The sequence below is a fragment of the Chelonoidis abingdonii genome, chromosome 19 (genome assembly GCF_003597395.2).
Source record: "Chelonoidis abingdonii isolate Lonesome George chromosome 19, CheloAbing_2.0, whole genome shotgun sequence".
Taxonomy (NCBI): domain Eukaryota; kingdom Metazoa; phylum Chordata; order Testudines; family Testudinidae; genus Chelonoidis; species Chelonoidis abingdonii.
In genome coordinates, this window is record NC_133787.1 from 7,369,808 (window position 1) to 7,390,420 (window position 20,613).

Genomic DNA, 20,613 nt, shown 5'->3' on the forward strand with positions numbered 1-20,613 from the left:
GAATCACAGGGTCATTTTCAGCAAATTAATGGGAAATAAATGGGACAGATGATAACTGGGGAAACTGGAAGCCCAGTTCATTTGGGTACCAGATCTTTTAGGCAGCTTCGAAAATCTCCCGTAAAAGCTCTGACTACTCCCCCTTACTGCGTCCTCTGTGTTGCCCAATAGATCCCACCCAGAAATTTGCATTACAGAACTCAGGAACATATTATCCCCCTCATACAACAGTTGGCATGTGGTGATATTAAGATGCTCCTGGGACATGCAAAGGCTAGGATCAGCAAGATCAGTTTTCAGAAGGGGGAAGGCAGAGTTGGTATAACCCAGTGTTAGTCATTTCCCATCAGTAATCCTTTATCAATTGCTGCCATCAGCTTAAACCAGGAAAGTTTGCTTTTACCAGTGACTAGCACCCGAAAAACCGGAAGAGTTCATTCCAAAGCCAAAACCTGGCCTGAAAAATTCACATCCCGACCCACCGTGTAGTCAACCACATTCTATTGGCAGTAAAACGTCAGAACATTTTCTTGGTTTCCTCTGGTCAGAATAACTGGGGGTCTCAGGTCTTGCGAGAGGGTTTCTAGCCAGGCCATATAGAGGGTGCTGGGGCATCGCCCCTTTCTGCCTATTGGCAAGGTTCTGAAAAGGAAAAGAACAAAAACAAGAGACGTATGAAGTGGGGAGGAGAAAAACCTTGCATCTGTTTTTGCCTTGGAAGAGTATTATTCCCTCTGTGACGAGTCCATGCAGATTTGCAGAATATAGATCTACCTCATACACTGTGTGCCACCAACTTTCTGTGTCCACAACACTGATTCCTGCTCACTTTGAATTCTGCTTCATTTGTACTATCTGTGCTAGCAGAGGAGCTGAGCAGAAGAGATAAACTTGACTCGCCCTATAAGCGGTCCTTGTGCTGTAGATGCTTCCATAAGCAGCCCCTGTTTAATATTCAGTGCCATGAATAGTTTGTGTCATGTCAGGCATTCATAAATGGAGAGCTGTGTTTCCTCAGCTGGTCACTAGGTGGCCAGTGACTACAGGCTGTGGGGTGAGTTCAGTGATAGTGACTTATAGTTCTTACAATCAGGGCAAGGAGTCGGACCAGAAGAAAGTTAAGTGAATTCAGTCAGCTGGCCTTGACAGGAGAGGAGCTGAGCTTTCTGTGTCACATGTGACCAACACTGTCTGAAGGGTCGAAAAGAATTTCTGAATGAATGACAGCCTCATGAGAGTCAAAATCTAACTTGGCATCACTGACACAGGGACACCTGCTCACCTGTCTATCGCTATAGAAATGTGGCCTCCAAACCTATAGAAACAGTCTCTTTAGTCTTTAGAAGAAAGTTGATTAGAAAACTGGCCTGGGGATCACCCAACAGGTCTTATTGGCCATATTTTCTTGTGAAATCCACCCCTTTTGCACCACTCGGGAGGTGAAACAGGGGCCAGAAAGCAGGTCAATCTCCCTAGCTGAGAATTCCTGCCATGTGGAGTCATCAGCTGGCACAGACTTAGAGTAGCGCACTCCTACACAACTCCCACACACCACCTTGGCATAGCCAATATAATTGGAGTGTTGTTGCATTCCAGCTATTCCGAGCCTGAGATTGGCCCTTTTAGGGGCTTCTACCAACCGGTGTAGTTTAAAGCAGCCTTGAGGCTGCTCTAAATTATGCCAGGACTGGTTCCAGCATGGAGCCAGCCTGAATCAGGGAGCTGCAACCAGCTCTTTTGTGGCCCCTTCCCCTCTTCTGGAGCAGCAGAGAAGCTGGCCATCTAGTTGGAGAGTGTATCGTCAGGGGAGCAATTATCTAATCTGCACAATTAGGGTCTGCTCCAGATCGCTGCACTATCATACAAACAAATTAAAAAAATATCGCATTGCGCTATAGTAATGGTCCTGAGCCCTACCTCCTATAATAACCTCACTCATAGTGTGTTAGGCAATCACTGTAGAAGACTAGTATTTTTATGTGGGCTTTTCTGCAGATGCTGCATAGAAGGTTTAGAGGTTTTTAAGGTCAGGCTTGACAAAGCCCTGGCTGGGATGATTTAGTTGGGGATTGGTCCTGCTTTGAGCAGGGGGTTGGACTAGATACCTCCTGAGGTCCCTTCCAACTCAGATATTCTATGATTCTGTAAGGGGGTATACTTGGGGGCATACCTGGATTGCTAGTGTCTGCTTAGTTGTTGTTATGTAGAAGGGAGAAGACTGAAAAGACTGTTTCTATAGTAATCTATCCAAGACCAAAAATAGCCCCTAAATACACTGACTTGCTGGAGAAGACAATATATAAGAGGCGCATTACAGACCCTGATCACTCTAGGGGCTGCTGTTACTTACATGACTACGAGAGCAGCATCCCGTGAGTAATCCAACAAGATCTCATTCAGTCTCACTTGTCGAAGTGACTAAGGAGCAAAAAGTAAAAATCACATCAGCACAAAGTAAGTCAGGCAGCGTCCCCCTGGAATGCCCACAGATTTCCCTGATCCAACACCCACTGTCCCCAGCAGGAGTCAATCCATTGACTTCAGTGAGTCCTGAGTGCACACTGCAGGGCTGTGGTCATTTGCCAAACAGAGGAGAGATCTGTGGAACTCGGGATTGTCCCCTGGAATTAAGGTTGAACCTCACCCTGGTTACTGGTGAGGCCCCTAGCTACCAGAATTGGTCATTCCTAAAGTCAGCCCAGTCTGCCTGTTGACCTCATCTCCAGCTGAACATGCTGCCTCTCTCTTAACCTCTCCTGAGAGCTGTTTCCTTCCAAACCCTTTGGTCCTGCCCATTGCTTCAGCATGGAATCACCATAAAAAAACCCTCTGCAGCTCACTCTGTTCTCCACAGCAGCAAGGTCCGGTCTGCACCCGGTGAAGTCAATGGCAACACTTCCATTGACATCAGTGGGTGCAGGACTGAGCCAAAAGGGCCTCCAAATCATTACGGGCCCAATCCTGTAAGGCGCTGAATGCTATTGCCTTGTAATGATTTCAGTGGGAGTGGAGGGTGCTCAGCAACCCACAGGAGTTGCTCACAGCACCTTACAGGATTGGGATCCTGGAAAAGCCTGGAAGCAAGAAGAGCTTTCTGAATCATGGAATAGGTCAGGAAAATCCTTTACATAATAATTCCTAGGTATTCTCCCTTCCCCAGCAGTTGAAATCTCCCAAAAGCAGTGGTAATGTCCCTACCTTCACTTTGCTTTTATTAACCTCCTCATCAGAAATCTTCCAGGGGCAGTCTTTCCTCATTTCATTCACCACGGCCTCGTCCTTAAACCCATCATTCAGCCTGAAGGGGGCGATCAGGTCATCAAATCTCTTGATGCTGCAAACAAAGAGCATGATAGGATTGGAGCTCTGTCCTGCCATTTGCTGTACTGGATTAATGCTGCTAGGGTTTATGAGCATGCTGGGGGCTCCCGTTAGAAAGATGGCAACTGCTATTTGTTTCTGTCTTTTGAAGAGAGATCCTGGATCAACAAGAGAACTGATCAGGTCTGAGTCATCATGGATAGTTCCCTGAAAACTTCAGCTCAGTGCACAGCAGTGATCAAGAAAGCTAACAGTATGTTAGGAACCATTAGGAAAGGGATAGAAAATAAGACAGAAAATATCAAATACTGTGTGCAGGTCTGGTTTCCCCATTTCATAAAGGATATCACGCAACTGGAACTGGTTCACAGAAGGGCAACAAAGACGATTAAGGGTCTGGAACGGCTGCCATATGAGGGCAGACTAAAAAGATCAAGGCTGTTCAGCTTAGAAAAAGTGATGACTAAATGGGGATATCATGGAGGTCTATAAAAGCACAAATGGTGTGGAAAAAGTGAATAGAGAAGTATTATCTACACTTTCCTACAATATAAAAACCTGAGGTCACCCAATGAAATTAATGGGCAGCAGGTTTAATACACACAAATACTTTTTCACATAACATACAATTTAACCTGTGGAACTCATTGCCATGGGATGTTACAATGACTAAATGTATAACTGGGTTTAAAAAAAAAACCTGGATAAATTCATGGAGGATAGCTGTTGATGGAGGATAGCTGATCATGGACCTATGAACCAAGATGTTCAGGGATATAACCTCTCACTAGGGGTGACTCTAGACCTCTGACTGCCAGAAGCTGGGAGGGGATGACAGGGGTGGAATTTCTTCAAAATTGCCCTGTTCTGTACACTCCCCCTGAAGCTTTGGTACCAGCCACTATCAGGGACAGTATGCTGGGCTAGATGGACCATATGTCTAACCCAGTATGGCCATTCTTACGTTCTAATGATCTTCTGATGAAAAAGCCCTTTTCGCAAAATCTAAATTTTTCTTTTATTTTGCTGAAAAAATTCCACTTTTCCATTAGGAAAACCAAAATGATGGCTGTCCACCTAGAAGGGTCTTGTCGATTTCACTGTCTGCTGCAGTTCTGCACTTCCTTCCCTTTCAGTTCTTCCAAGATGGAGTTTTTCTGGAAATCCCTGGCTGTGAAAAATTTTACGTTTTGAACTTTTCATCCCAATCCAGGATGAATTTTTTTTTTAAATGTGAAATTTTTCGTGAGAAGGGATTTCCATTTTCCAGCCAGCTTAGATCAACTGCCCTAGAAACTTAATTCCTTTGTTCACAGATCAGTCCCTTCGGTGGCTACTTCAGGAGAACCTATGTACCCCCTATGCAAGGTAAGAAACCGTTTTCTGGCTCTCTGCACAGGTATTACTATGGAGAATGATTTGGAAGAGCCCTCTGAGGAAAGGGATCAGAAAGAGACCCCATCGACCAGAAGGCATTGTCAGCAGATTGAAGGAGGTGTTTATTCCCCTTCATTGGGCACTGGTGAGGCCACAACTGGAGTACTGCATCCAGTTCTGGCCCCCCACTACAGAAGGAATGTGGACAAATTGGAAAGAGTCCAGCGGAGGGCAACGAAAATGATCAGGGGTCTGGGACACATGACTTAAGAGGATAGACTGAGGGAACTGGGCTTGTTTAGCCTGCAGAAGAGACAAGTGAGGGGGGATTTGATAGCAGCCTTAAACTACCTGAAGGGTATTCCAAAGAAGATGGAGCTCGGCTTTTCTCAGTGGTGGCAGATGACAGAACAAGGAGCAATGGTCTCAAGTTGCAGTGGGGAAGGTCTAGGTTGGATATTAGGAAACACTGTTTCACTAGAAGAGTGGTGAAGCACTGGAATGGGTTCCCTAGGGAGGTGGTGGAATCTCCATCCTTAGAGGTTTTAAAGGCCCAACTTGAAAAGCCCTGGCTGGGATGATTTAGTTGGGGATTGGTCCTGCTTTGAGCAGGGGGTTGGACTAGATACCTCCTGAGGTCCCTTCCAACCCTGATAGTCTATAATTCTATGAATTGAGCAGGCTTATGTGGAAGTTACTCTGACGGTGTCTATTCATCCTTCTATGTCCTCTAGTCATCCATTCATTCCATGTTCCTGTGGTGATGACTTCCGAATCAAGGTTGTGGCACATTGTCTGGGAAGCATTGAATAATCTTGACCTTCCTCTGTCTGTACTCTGAATGGTCCAGTCCCAGTCATGTGTCAGGTGCCAAAAAAAATCACAAGATTTGATTAAAATCATGAGATTTTAAAAAAATAATCAATGTTGGGTTCTTTTCATTTGCCTTCAACTATTTGAGTCTTTAGGGGGCATGTTTTTAAAGTGTTCTCTATACACAGGGGGGCTGGAAACTTACTTTTTCCCTTTACATGAAAGCTGAGGTTCTTCCATAATATGACATGACTCTGGGAGCTGGCTTTGCATAAAACACCAAGTATCGTTAGACTTGTCCTGCAATCATGATAGTTGGTAACACTGATTTTCTTTGGCTAAAGACAAAACACCAGTCTCTAGAGCTGGCACCTTTCCTTTGCATGAAATTCACTTAAAAATGTAGAAAATGGCTGGATTACAAGTGTAGTTTTCTCCTTTTCTGCCCCAACCTTCACATTCCCCGTCTGGTAGAAGCTGAGCCCCTAATCAAAGCATGCGACGGATTAGGGACGAGAAGAACTCTCAGGTTCCACTTGATGTACACACAGTCACACACACACAGGAACTACGTCTAGAGAATGAAAGAGGCAAAGACAAAAACTATAAAAATAACGTACTGTTCAGGGCGTGGTTTCTGGTTAATGTCTGGAAGGACGTGCACCTCATGGAATCCAAGTCGGAACTTGCTCAATAGAGACACAATCCTGCAAGAGAGAAAAAGGGGGATTTTTTAAAAAATCTACTCGTTTTTTCCTGCTCAATACTTTACTGACCATTCCAGGATTCCCAGAAACTCTCTGAACATTTAAGAATCAAGTGAAGCAGTGTTACATAGTGGCTAGAGCACTAGCCTGAGACTCAGGAGACCTGGGTTCTAGTTACAGCTCTGCCACTGGCCTGCTGAATAACCATGGGTAAGTCAATTTGCCTTTCTGTGCCTCAGTTTCCCCCTGTAAAATGGTGATATTGCTACTGACCTCTTTTGTGAAGCCGTTTGAGCTCTACTGATGAAAAAATGCTAAAGAAAAGCATTATTATAAATATCTGCCTGCTTATCAAGCCCTGCAAACACTAGGCCCAGTGTTTACTGCTCTGAGTGGTCCACTGAAAAATCTACTCCTGGTAGTAAGAATTTAGCCAGATAGTAAGTATTGGCACAGTCATATTCCAGGTGAAAAGTCAGAACCAGGACGGGGCAGGAGGAGCTTTCATGGTGTGGCCAATTTCTTTTTTTCTGGTCCACTGAGTATTTAACAATATCACCTAACTACCATATCTTCTGTAGTAAGATAGTGCAGGGTGGCATTTGGCTACTTTGCCAATTACTGCTGACAGCTCTTTCTGTGTTCAGCTCCTGTAAGTTCATGAGCCAACTAGTTCAGGCCTCTTACCAGTGGGAATTTCATTTCCATGGCCCTAGGGTTTGCATTTTAAAAAATCATATTTGCATTTTCTATTCTGAACCCTTGTGCCCTCTCAATACATTTTCCCACAAACACAAGGTCATTTTAAAATAAACAGACAAACAAACAAATGGGGCAGATCCTCCGATGATATAAATCAACATAGTTCATTTAGCTGGAATGGAATTATGCTGATTTACACAAACTGATGACCAGGACCATGGCATATCATGCAGAAGAAATATAATTTAAAAAATGGTCAAAACCAAAAAAACACAAGAGATTCTGACATTTCTAAAATGAAGAGAAGAGTGTTGGGTAAACAGCAAAATTCCAGACTTAAATCCCCCCAAAATGCAACAAATCTGTGAGATAGTCCAACCTGTGGGGTAGATGGCAGGTAACTTATTAATGTGTCTTCTGTGTGCTGTGCCTTTGCATTTCAAGGAATCTGCTGAGGCAAGCTGCCATTTTGGGCAGTTGAGTTCATTTCAAGCAGAGACACACAGATTGGGCTCTCCCCTGGAGACTTTGCTTTTGTTCTTTCTTCCTTAGTTATTTCAGTTAATCCAAAATACACGCTATCCAGACTGAATATACAGAATTGATGCAAAGCCCACTGAAGTCAATGGAAAGACTCCTATTGGCTACACTAGGCTTTGTATTAGGCCCTTTCAGTACAGAAAATCGTAACAGAAGTGACTCTGAATTATTGATGGGATTAATGTCAGCTAATGGTCTCCCAAGCTCTATTTGATCAATGCTCAGTAATGCACTCACGCCTTCCTCTCTTCATCCATCCTGTGGATCTGCCCACCAACAAACACCCGGGTTTTGCACTTGCCCCACCGCTTCTTGCGACTGAGGAGGAATGGAATCAGGAGTGTCAGACCTGCCGCAGGGAAGAGCACAGGGATTGGTTCTTACTTTTGGAGACCAAACAACTAGTTAACATTCTGAATCAGAGACAGAGAAGGCCCCGTGTGCTTGCCAGCCCATCCCCCTATCAATGTGAGATTGCACCCCGGGATGTATTTTCTAGTGTACTGCTCTGTCTACTATTAAATGTCCCCAGCCAAAATCACACACTGCATTGCCAGATCTCTGGGTTGCAGTTTGTCCCAGAAAAGGAGACTCATGCAAATATTGTAGTGTGATCTCTTTATCATGAAAGTGCAACTTACAAATTTAGAATTATTTTTTTAACATAACTGCACTCAAAAACAATGTAAAACTTTAGAACCTACAAGTCGAACCATGAAGGGGCTAGTAAGGTTTAGCATATCTGGCATGTAAACACTTTGCACATTGGCTACAACAGTGCATTGCGAACACTGGTTCTGACTTTCAGGCAACATTGTAAATAAGAAGCGTTCTCTCTCATTAATGTAAACAGCGATTGGCTGAACAAGAAGTAGGACTGAGCAGACTTGTGTGAGGGGAATTGAAAAAATACTATTTCTTTTCGTTTTTTTACAGTGCAAATATTCAGAATAAAAAATAATAATATAAACTGAGCACTGTATGCTTTGTATTCTGTGTTGTAATTGCAATCAATATATTTTAAAATGTAGAAAAACATCCAAAAATATTTTTAATAAATATAATTGGTATTCTGGTATTGTTTAACAGTGCGATTAAAACTGCAGTTAATCGCAACTATATTTTTTAATCTAGTTAATTTGCTTTGCATTATTCGCATGCATTAACTGTGATTAATGGACAGCCCCTAATAATATAGTAATTCACCTCAGCTTCACTCCACAGCTGACCCTCAGACCTTCCTTCCCTCAGAGTTTTCCTCTCTTCTGTTCCCCTCGCTCCTCTCCCTTCTCTTGTCTTTCCATTTAGCTGATTCCTCCTGCCTAACACTCTCGGGGGTAGGAAATCATGGAACAAATACTCCATTTGCCATCACCACATTGATTGCTCTGCTTGTAGATTGTATTCCTTTCCACTACCCCGGGTCTGTCTTGCCTATTTTGATTGCAACCTTTTTGGGCAGGGACAGCCTACTGCTCTATGTCTGTACCGTGCCAATCTCGGTTTGTCCCTAGGTGCTCCCATAACAAACTTGATTAACAGAAGCAAGTCTCCGGAGCCAGTGCTGCTGTTGACTGCTGCAAAGGGCACGTGAGACTGGAAGGGGGTTAGGAGGTTTGCGGCTCACCTTTCTGTTCAAAACTATTATATTAAAAGCGTCCTGCTGTGCTAACATCAGCCCTGGTGGAAAGAGCAGTGCAGGAGAGATTTTGCTAAGAGAGTATGAGTGAGATTTGCGAAAAGAGTCTAAGAGAGTTGGGCACCCAAATCCCATTGGTTTCAATGGGACTTGGGCACCTACCTCTCTTAGTCGCCTTTGGGAATCTCAGACTATGTCCTCAGTAGGTCACACTGGCCTGGTAGGGCAAGATTATGGTGGAGCTTAACAGCACTGTACGGGAGCAGCACAGTGATCTGGGGGTAACTGACACTGCTGGGCGGACACTGCTGAGAAGGGCTTCACCCTGCGGAAAGCTGGAAATGAATGGGTAGGAACTGCCCTTACGAGAACTAGACCCTGACACTGCTGAGGAATGACTGACAGGTGATTGCATGGGGGTGAGCAGAGCTGAAGAGGCTTGAGCAACAGTGGATCTCAGCAGTGGATCTCAGCAGTGGCTTGAAATCCAGCTGCATTGAGGAAAACCTTCAGAGACTGGTCTCATTCATGAGCTGAATGGAGGGTGGAGTGGACATAATGAGATAAACAAGTCCTAAATCTGTGTGCAGGCTGGGTGTATTTATTAAGGTCAAAGGTCACCTCCATCATCAAAGAGCCAGTAGATGTCGATAGTCTTCTTGCCCTGTTCAGTCTGGAAGATGGTGCTTGCTTGCTGTTCCATGGTAAGCGCATCAGGATCCACTAGCAAGGGGAAAAGAACCCACAGCGTGAGAGACAGGTCCGGGAATTTGACATGTGCTGTTCTTCCAACTCTCCGCAGTAGGTGGCAGGCCCTTCCTATTTTGAGCCATAAACTTCCCTGCAGGCTACAGCAAAATGCTCTCTACTCTAGGCCACATCCTGTAAATCTTTGATCCAGAGCAAAGCTTAGTAGGTGAAACCTATTTTTGTATTTGGTTGGACCAAAACCCTTGATCCAAACATCCCCAAGCCCTGCTGACCCAATGCTGCAGCTGGAACCTTTACTTACAACGAAACAAACCCAACTCCCAGATCTGGACACCACGAAACTTAAGGGAAGTTCAGATCTGGACTTCGCAGCCAAGGTCCCTGTGTAACTAGTAGCCAGAAATCATTCAGCTAGTTGGCACTGACATGGTAGAACACGATTATTTTTCACTACGGGTTGGAGCATTTCATATTACAAAGATGAATGTGGTTAGAACTAACATGTGCTGGTCACAGTGGGTAGCACACCATTTGCTCCATTCTCTTTACGGTCTTCTGCTGGGTCAAACACCAGGTTAACTGAAAAAGAGATGAGAAGAATAAAGGCAATGGAGATGTGAAAGACAAAACAATGGAAATTTCTTTTCATTTAGAAAATGATTATGGTCTAAATCCAATTAAAATTAATGTAGGTTCAATGTTCATTATAACTTTAAAAACATCCTGAACAGAAAGATTAAAGCTAGTTTAGAAAATGTTTGCATTTAATAGATGCAACGTTAAATTTTGCTGCATGCGTGCTAGTTTAGGGGGAAAATTTCTGCACTGAGAGCCAGCACAAAGAATAGGCACCACTTAAGCCCTATGCTGAAGACTTAAATGGTCCATAGACTCATACCAGCCTTTTGCACGATAGTGAACTTCATCCTTAGCCAAACTGCGCTGAACCTAACAAAGATTTAAAGTATGTTAAAAAGCAGCAGTTAATTGACCGTAGCCAGACAAAGTCAGCTTCTGTCAGCCCTGGGAACTCCGGTGCACCCTGGGTAGAGGAGGTGTTCCAGCGTTTCATGAGGAGCTCGTTGTTATTTCAGAGATGTGCATGGCATAGGACTGCTGTTCACGATGGTGAATTTACCCCAAGGCAAAGCACAAGGCCCGGGCACTGTTCAAGCGAGTCTTAAGTGGTGCACAGACTCTGTGCGAGCTCCCTGCATGAGAGCGAATGGTCACCCTGTGAGTAATTTGCTGGAATGACACTGGCAATTCATTCTATAGCCTTTCATCACTCTTTGTGGGTATAGCGATGAATTAAAGGAGAACCAAGAGGCCAGGCTGGTCTCAGATGCTGGAGCCCCATAAAGCAAGCTTTGAATTTTGCAATCTCACCCAGAAATTTGTGGTGAGATAGAGTGACTGCGTTGTTCAAGGGCTTGTCTAGAGTCCTGCAGGCTGAGGATTTGTCTTACCCAATCTCACACTGAAAGGCCACCTCTAGTTCACACAGCAGCAAAATGGGTACCTGATCCATTGGGACAGGGGTGTCGAAGGCTGTCAAACGTGATGCTGGCAGTACCACTCCCTTGTGTGCCATTGGCTATGAAACTGACATGCCTTCACCATGTCAGCCCAACGAGCCACTGACTAGGGGGCACTTTGAAATGACCCAGAAATGTGTTATGCACTTCATTTCCCCACTGAGATGCTGGGTAGCAGCCTCTCGGGTGGAACAGAGCAGAGCAATGCCATGAAATGATTTAGGGCTGGAAGTGAAGATTAGCACATTCAGTTGCAGTAACTGGAAGAATGTGGGGAGTGAGAAGGATTCTGGCCATGTACAAAGTTCTCTGTTAAAGTCCTTTCTCTTGCAGGGGGAAATATTTGACACCTTGTTTAATGATTAAAAATAGAGGCACGTTACTGATCTGCAAAGGGCAAGTGGGTTTGACTTATTGTGTTCATCCATTTAACTGATATGCCAGTGTGCACTCGCTGCTTGAGGCTAGGGATCTAACAGTCTCACCACAGCTGCAGCTGGTGCAGCGCCTGCAGGTGTGGCCGCAATAGACACTTACTGTGAGCCTGCATCATTCTGGAAACATTCAGCCCTTCCTTCCTTCTCATTAAGCATATTCCATACTTGAAGTCAAACGCATCACTGGAAAGAGAGAGAAAATGCGTACTTAGCAGTGACATTCTTTGCATTCCATGGGACCATAGGAACAGGCTCAGAGGGGGTGTCCCTTTAGGTCAGTACGCTGGCCATCTCTACATTGGTCGCTGGTGGAGGCAAGACACCCAATGAACCTGACCTCTGAGCCTGTCCAGTGAGGAATGCCTTTGAAAGCTAAGCAAAGGGCATTGGTGTCATCATTGTAACTGAGGTTACTACAGAGCAAATCCTGCCCCCGGCACACATCCTAGGTGGCCAGGCTACAGCTTGAGGAGTCTCAGAGAGAGTCCAGAGAAATGAAGCCTTCCTGCTCCAGCACAGAGCAGTGTAAGAGCTACTGACTTCAGTCTCAGGGCTGTGGTGGAGGCGGTGTTCAGTGATCACTCAGTGCTTAAGGTGAATGCAACAGCTCTGCTTTATTTCGTCTCCAGTTCCAACTGGCTGCAGCGCTGTCCCTAGCTATTCTGGGGCCCAACGCAGCCCAGCAGTGGGGGGTGGGGGCAGGCCTCTGCAGGAGAGGGCTTGGGGGGCAGGGGCATCACTCACCGGTGGCGCTGCTGGGGCCGGTGAGTGCAGGCCTGGCCCTGCTGCGCTCCTCAGGGCAGTGGGGGTAGAGCCCTGGGCAAGAGCCAGAGCAGGGGCTGGAGCAGCATGTAGCTGCACAGGGCACAAGGAAATTTGGTGCCCCAAATTTTCTGGTTCCCTACACAGCAGCGTACTTTGCAGATGCGTAAGGACAGCCCTGACTGGCTGTGCCTACTAAGAGCTTCCCAGTGCCCCACCCAGAATCTGTCTGGGAAGCTTAGCCCTTAAAGGCACAGTCCCCAGTACCACAGTGGCTGTGTTTCCCTTCCACACTGGAAGCAGGGGGGCAGTGTGGCCTGTGGATCTTCACAGATCATAATGAGCTTCCAGAAACCACTGCTCCATGGCACCCTTGATGCAATGGAATTGTCATTTTTGTGCTGCATCCAGGGTCCTCTCCACCTATGGAGCAGGTGGGCAGGATTGGTCAGAGCACAGAGTGGGTCAGATGCTCTTCCCTCACGTGCCTGGACATGCTACTGATGCAAACACTTGTCAGCCCTTAACTGGAGCAAAGCCAAAGCAGATGCATCACTGGGATTTCCTTTGTCTATCAGATGCAGTCAAGGCAGCTGGAGATATGGAGTCAATGTATGGATGCAATAATGGGCAGAGCAATTGAGAGGTCTGAGGTGCAGCTAAACTGTGATGGTTGAAATCCACATAATTTAACACATGCTAATAAAAACAATCACGGTAATAATGCTTTGCCCTTCTAAAGAAAGTCACAACTCAGGGTCAGGTCAGGTTCTTATCCCCCTTTACAGAGGGAGAAGCTGGGGCACAGAGAGACTGAATGACCTCCCAGAGGTCACACAGGAAGCCAGGAATATAAACCAGACCTCCATCCCGACCTCTTGACTTCCAAGTCCCTTACTTTAGCCTCAAGCCCCTCCTTCCCCTCTGCAGTGAGAGACTGGTATAGGGTGACCAGATGTCCCAATTTTTTAGGGACAGTCCTGATTTTGGGGTCTTTTTCTTACATAGGCCCCTATTACTCCACACCCCCTGTCCCGATTTTTCACATTTGCTGTCTGGTCACCCTAGACTGGTAGTAGTGTAAACACCCATCAATACACCTCTTGCTGACCAGTGGCTGCAACAGCCTTGCTAAGTTTTCAGTGGTTAAACTCTTGAATTTCACTCCTTATTTCACTAGGAGGGTGGTGAAGCACTGGAATGGGTTCCCTAGGGAGGTGGTGGAATCTCCATCCCTTAGAGGTTTTAAGGCTCAGCTTGACAAAGCCCTGGCTGGGATGATTTAGTTGGGGGTGATCCTGCTTTAAGCAGGGGGTGTGACTAAATGACCTCCTGAGGTTTCTTCAAACCCTAATCTTCTATGATTCTATGAAACTGGGAGCCAGTGGAAGCTGTCGATTCAAACTTTGCAGTGTATTCACGAAGATGGATAGCCATGAGAGTAGGCTAGTCATACAAAACCTTATTCCTTCCTGAGCGTCCCCTAGTTCACCCAGAACTCTCTACTGTTTAACTGGGAACAAATTAAGCAGGCAACGCTATCATCAACCAGCTTCCCAACTTACTGCAGGATTCCAGTGTACTCCTCCACCATCCTAGGCTGAGCTGTCTGCCAGTTCTTCTTGTACCCAATCACCAGGATATTGGGTTTCATCTTCCCAAGACCGGATGCCTTGGTTAACAGATAGTTTTTCAGCGTTAATAGGACTATATATACATCCCCACCACACATGCATTTATTTCATCTGAAGGTATCATCACACGCCCAGATAGTCCAATAACCCATGAGCTGCACGATGGTGCCCTCTAGGCCCAGTTCTGGGCAAGGAGTAGTGTGTAAACTGCATCATGCCAGGAGCAGTCCCAGGAGGCACTGTGTCTCAGAGACATTCCTCTGAATCTTAACTCCTCCTTGCTCCAGGGGGGCTGGGGATCATATGCCAGTGGAATAGGTCAATAGCAAATTATAACACTGGCCAGTGGGTTGGAGCCAAGGGTCCAGTCATTCCCTGTCCACCTGCTCTAGCGATGGAGTGAAGGGCGCTGGCTAGCCCATGAAGAGGTACCAGGACAGTTTTTACTCCCCCCTTACTCCCTTGGACAGGCATGTTCTCCAAGTCATAATCCATCCCTTAGCAAATCACGCTGGCCCCAACAACACTGACCCCTTCTCAGTGGAAAGGTTGAAGGCCCCTTGTAAGAAACATTAAAGAATTCCTTGATGCAAGATTTACAGCAGGGGACTGCAGTTCCTTCATGATTCAATATCCAGTTTAGGGTTTTACCTGCATAAGTGTTTTGACTCCACTTCTCAAGTCATCAGCTACCACCTCCGTGTAGAAAGCTTTGATCTTTCTCTTGGTCAGCCACTTTATATGACCATTGGAGGTGAGCCTGGATTCTGACATCTTCTGCTTGCATGGTCCCTGTTATTGCGTGGGAGGAAAGGACACAACAGTAGCATTAAGGCTCAGCTTGTTTGCGACATGCAAACCATTTTTAGCTGATGGTTTTAAGTTTATCCCCATTTAATAACATGCTTCACTTCGCACCAAGCAGCTCTATTTCCTGCAGTCTCCTGAATCATAGATGAGATCCAAACTTAGACCCTGGAAATGTGGGATGACATAAGAACGGCCGTACTAGATCAGACCGATGCTCCATCTTGCCCAGTGTCCTGCCTTCTGACAGTGGCTGGTGCCAGCTGCTTCAGAGGAAATGAAAATAATAAGGCAGTTTATCGAGTGATCCTTACCCTGCCATCCAGTCCCAGCTTCTGGCAGTCACAGGTCTAGGGACACCCAGAACATGGACCTGCACCCCTGCACAACTTGGCTAATAGCTATTGATGAACCTATCCTCCATGATCGTATCTAGTTATTTTTTTAACCCAGTTATACTTCTGGCCTGCACAGCATCCCCTGGCATTGAGTTCCACAGGGTGACTGTGTGTTGTGTGAAGAAATACTTCCTTGTGTTTGTTTTAAACCTGCTGCTTATTAATTTCACTGGGTGATCTCTGGTTCTTATGTTAAGTGGTTCTTGTTTACTTTCTCCACACCAGTCATGATTTTATAGACCTCTACCATATCCTGCTTTAGTCGCCTCCATCCCAAATTGAACAGTCTTTTTAATCTCTCCTCACATGGAAGCTGTTCCATCTCCTTAGTCATTTTTGTTGCCTTTCGCTATACTTTTTCCATGACACCATTATGCAAAAGTTCAATTAATCCTCATCACACTGCAGAGTGATTTGGAATACATGTTCTCCACGCCACACACACTTTACATTAATATTGGCTCCACAGGGCTCACTGCGTCTGTGTCTAAAATAAAGTTAAAAATAATTCTAAGCCAATGACAATCTTATAGGGCCAAATCCTGAAGTCCTGACTCAGGTCCTCATTCTGTCTCCCACTGAAATCTCTGACAAAACTTCTGTGAACTTTAAATGATAGCAGAATTCAGTCCTGCCTCTGCCAAAATCGCACAGATACCTATGAAGTTTTATGTGGCACAGGACCTGGTAAAATCTGTGAAAGGCCCTCACGATATGGCCTGGAATGCAGGTTTCATTAGTTGCTTTTAAAGAAGGACTTTTATGTGCACAGATCCATATTCATGTACCCATCCAGCTTTGAAAATCCCAGCCTCAGTGGTTTGCCCAAGGTCGCACACAGCCAAAATTGACCATAGAGTCTCATCTTGGTGCCTTTACTGCAAGATTATCTTGTACTGATTATACTCCCTTTGATCAGGCTCTGTGTGAGCAACTGTCAGTCTGCTATACCTCAGGCAAAAATGAATACATCCACATCAGCCATTTGATCTGGAAGAAATGAAGTCATTGGGACAGACTGTTATCCTCTGATCAATGTCCCCTTTCAAAAGCAATGCCTGATCTTCACATTGGCAATTCATCTGCAGCAGGAGGCCATTAGCCCATGACAACGTTGTAGCTTGTCACCAATATTGCTTAATTAGGCTGTGATCTTTCCAACAGAAATGGCTTTACTCTTTTTTGGTCATTTAATAGTGCCTAGAAATATATTTTTAAATCACAGGTACATGAGAAAGAATCTGGCTTGTCTATCTACCTCCAAGTCTTCTATGTGATCCATCACCACAGTGAGCAAGGTGGAGGGATGCCAACATCCCAGTCAAACACTCCATCAAGGACCCAACCAAAGAACCCTGTGGCTTTTCATTCCCATAGAAAATATGGTCGATTTTTAACTGCCTCCCACAACACATGACAGATGCACCTGCTTTTGAGGACTGAAACACAATCCTATCTGTGACTGCAAAAATGGACTTCAAACTACGGAACACCTCCTCAATCAGCATCCCAAACCATCGTATCCTGGTGAGATCTCTGCCATCTACTCCGCATCACCTGAACCAATCCATTGGTTCACTAACCTAGACTCGGATATCCAGCAGTGCTGGTTTTAAGCCAGATGAAAGAAGAAGACCACAGTATGTAAGTGACTCCCAGATATCTCCATGATGAGATTCCTAGGGGTCTTCATGGAGTTTCTCTCCCTAGTTAAAGGAGGCTTTGCCTGGAGAATATTTTTGCTTTTTTGTCATCAGGCTGGTATGCTCTGGGTCTTTATCTTGGCCTCAGGGTGCCCTGACTCTGGATTACCCTAATTTCCTTAGGAAGTTCATGCCAGAAGTAAACCCCTCAGCCAAGAAGGCTTTATCTCCAGCTCTCATGTACTATGTTGAGGGTTTTGCAAGCTGCATTGTGACAGAGGGGTATGACAGCGTAGGTGCTGGTTTACTCAGCAGTGGTAGACTACTAATCTGCAAAGTTCTGCTATGTGCTAACTCCTCAAAAGTCAGGGCACGAAATCCTGAAATTCTCACTCCAGCAAAACTCAAATTGAACCAACTCCTTGGTCGTTAATGAGGTTGAACCCAGGACCTTCAGAGCTGAAAACGTACATCTCTACCACATGATCTAAGCTCCTTAGCTGGAGAGAATATCAGCCTCAGGACTCTCTTAGGTGACCTCGCCACCAGAAGGAAACAAAGACCCGCAGTTTGCATGGGGTACATAAGGACTGGGAAAGTCAGCCCCATGCATTTAACAACTCTGGATATTATTTTTCAGGGCCCTTCCAGGGAGTATATCCCACAGCCTGCTCCTTTTGTACTGGCAGCAAACAGATGCCCAGATTAGGGTTGGCGTAGATACCTGCATCCTACCCCACCTTGCGCTTTTACGGAAGGCAGCTGAACCGAGAATACTTACTATCAGCACATTCCCGCAAATCATCAAGCTGAGGTTTTTGGTGAAAGTGCCCACAAAATCCACTAGGGCTGGGCGGAAGTTCGGAGGGCCTGTTAACACCAGGCACTGGGGTCTGGAGAGGAAGAAGAAAAGATGGCTTGTAACTTACATAAAAGAAGTCACTGCTGAGATCTTCTGGTAGGAATTTGATCACTACGCCCCTGTACTGCTAATGGCATCCACCCAATCTAAGCAGTATCTTTTGGGTGCTTGGGTCCTTCACTACCAAACTATCAGATCCTCCAGGAAGTACACAACTGGGCTGGAGTTCTCAGGCTTCCTTGCAAGGACTTCCTGGGTCTAGCTGGGTGGAAAAGACCATGAAAACTCTCCTCCTTTGCCATCCTGCCGGCCCTGGCTCAGGCTGCAACCCAGAGGTGCAGAGAGGAGCAGAAATTTAAACAAATTTACTCAAGCTCAGTTGAGTCTCATTTGGGGTTCAGTTGGCTGGTTATGCCTTTGAGGGGAACATGGGGGACTTATTCAAATACATGGGCCCCTTCCGTGATTAGGGTTGAGGGTAATGTTCCCTTGCCATCATCCTCCATACAGCACTGTTACTTGCCTGTAGTTCTTAATGTGCTCGTTGACTTCGTTGAGTCCCACAGAATAGTTCAGGGCCAAGTTGTATGAACCTGCCTGCACAGACGAGCCCCAGTTCACTTCTGGAGAGGAACAATCATTCAGAACGTATTAGAGCATTTAAAAACAGAAATAGGAGTGATGCTGGCAATGCACTGGGCACGGGCACCTGCTGCTTTGTTATTGTAGGGTTGCTCCAGACAGCCTGGGTGTGCACACCTTGGTTTGTTTAGTTGCAGGGTTTGGGTTCAGTTACTACTGCAGGCTTGGCCGTGTCATAGAAATCTCTCTCCCAGCTGATTGCCTTGTGGACAGACCTGGCAGAGCACATTGGCAGGAAAGAGTGCGGCAGAATATTGCATTGATACTGCCCTGCTCTGAGACCAATAACTTCAGATCTCTCAGCCTGGCATTTTCACTAGCGCCACTGTCTGCTTAAGAACGAGGAGCCCCCGTTACTCACCAGGCTTTTTGTAGAGCACGTATCCCAGTAAGAAGACAATGATGCCAATGGCTATCAGGGCTGCCCACCAGGTCAATAGAAACATGATCACGACAGAGATGATGGCACCGAAGAGCGCAGCCCACTTGCTGTAATACCTAAAGGATGGTCTCCATCCTGTGTGGACATGACACAAAAATACATTCATCATTCACATGGCAATTTCTTCCCTCACACTAGGGGTGGGGTCCTTCAGCCTCTGAGGAGAGAGTGTAGAACAGGGGCACCCTATCGATCTTAGGTATTTGTCTGGCCTCCATCACCATTGCATCCGAGCACCTCACAATCTTGAATGTGTTTATCCTCACCACACCCCGGGAGGCAAGGCAGTTATGCCCACTGTACAGCTGAAGCACTATGGAGGCTAAGTGACTGGCCCAAAGTCAGACACGAGGTATGTGGTAGAGTAGGGAAGCGACCCCACATCTCCCAAGTCCCTAGGCTAGTGCCCGTATCAGTGGCTCATGCTTTCTTTGTAACCCTGGGAGACAAAGGCAGGGGTGGAGAAAGAACCTGACATCCCTCAGAGTAGGAGCAGACACTGGTAACCAACCGCCCCCACCCAGAAATGCTCTATTTTTGGAATTGTAGATATTCCCCATCTCCTACTCACTATGGATCCTCCAAGCATATCGCCTTGTTCAGCTCAAAGAGCTTCTTACCTATGAAGCCATTGGGCTAGGTCTCACACCTTACCCTGCTGCAGAGAGTGAGCCTCCAGCCTTGTAAAGCTCAGAGACCCCTGACACTACCTCCCAGCCAACGAGACGGGTGTAGCTACCGAGCACCAGCGCAGCGATCACTCACCCGGCGAGTTGGTGATGGAGGCGTGGAAACAGCTGAAATTGATGAGTGCGTACGAGCACAGGAAGAAGTTGGAGATGATTGGGGCAATAGTGTTCAATTCAGCTACAGGGATGGGAAAGAGAGGGATGGCTTGTTAGTGCATTTCCTACACCCTGGCCAACTTAAACCTCTGAGAATGGGAGAGAGGTGAAAATCAAGAAGAAACCAAAAGCCCTGGCTGATTGTTCCAGCTATAGGGTGACCGGATCATAACACTAAAATATCGGGACACACTGGGGTGCTGTCAGCCCTGCCCACAGTCCACCCCGTTCCTCCCAGGCTCTGCCCCCACTCTGCCCCAGGTCCCGCTCAGCCCCCCCACACCATGCCCTTCTTCATCTCCCAGCCCCCTGCTGGCTTGCTAAGTCCCTCCTTAGTCCCCCACCCACCACTTGCCTACTCACCCCCCCTGCCCGCCCGCCTGCCATTCACCCTACAGCACCGACTTCCCCTCTGCTGGGTGGGTGCTCGCCCACTCCCTGCCTCTTCCCCCGCAAGTATCCACCCTTGCTCTGCCCCCATTCCACCTCCTTCCCCCTGCCCTGCCTCTTCTCCACCTCCTCCCCTGAGTGCGCCACATCTCTGCTCTTCCCCCTCCCTCCTAGAAAGTGCTAAGCACCACCAAACAGCTGTTAGGCGGTGGGAAGCACTGTGGGAGGGGAGGGAGAAGGAGGGGGGAGCTTGGCTGCAATTTTTCCCCAACCCTGGAGCACCACGGAGTTGGTGCCTCCCTCCCGCTTGCCTCCTTACCTGAATATCAGGACAAATGGCGTCCCGATCATACATTGATCAGAATGCAGGACAAAGGGTTAAATATCGGGACCTCTGGTCACC

At 46.4% G+C, this 20,613-nt stretch overlaps 1 protein-coding gene across 2 annotated transcripts in view; it reads right to left on the bottom strand.

The window, feature by feature from the left end:
- Window positions 1–500: 500 nt before the first annotated feature.
- Window positions 501–20,613, bottom strand: part of SLC12A3 (solute carrier family 12 member 3) — a 40,973-nt gene continuing 20,860 nt past the window's right edge. Inside the window, exons 13-26 of one of the 2 annotated variants that reach the window (XM_032774061.1) lie at window positions 19,741–19,842; window positions 18,895–19,050; window positions 18,415–18,514; window positions 17,811–17,922; window positions 14,833–14,973; window positions 14,113–14,219; window positions 11,886–11,968; window positions 10,339–10,389; window positions 9,721–9,822; window positions 7,698–7,809; window positions 6,132–6,218; window positions 3,199–3,334; window positions 2,351–2,418; window positions 501–642 (exon numbers count right to left, since the gene is read on the bottom strand). In XM_032774061.1, the coding sequence (XP_032629952.1) occupies window positions 501–642; window positions 2,351–2,418; window positions 3,199–3,334; window positions 6,132–6,218; window positions 7,698–7,809; window positions 9,721–9,822; window positions 10,339–10,389; window positions 11,886–11,968; window positions 14,113–14,219; window positions 14,833–14,973; window positions 17,811–17,922; window positions 18,415–18,514; window positions 18,895–19,050; window positions 19,741–19,842 (1,499 nt within the window). Of the gene's footprint in view, window positions 643–2,350; window positions 2,419–3,198; window positions 3,335–6,131; window positions 6,219–7,697; window positions 7,810–9,720; window positions 9,823–10,311; window positions 10,390–11,885; window positions 11,969–14,112; window positions 14,220–14,832; window positions 14,974–17,810; window positions 17,923–18,414; window positions 18,515–18,894; window positions 19,051–19,740; window positions 19,843–20,613 lie in introns of both variants that reach the window. The other variant, XM_032774059.1, reaches the window with a different exon arrangement.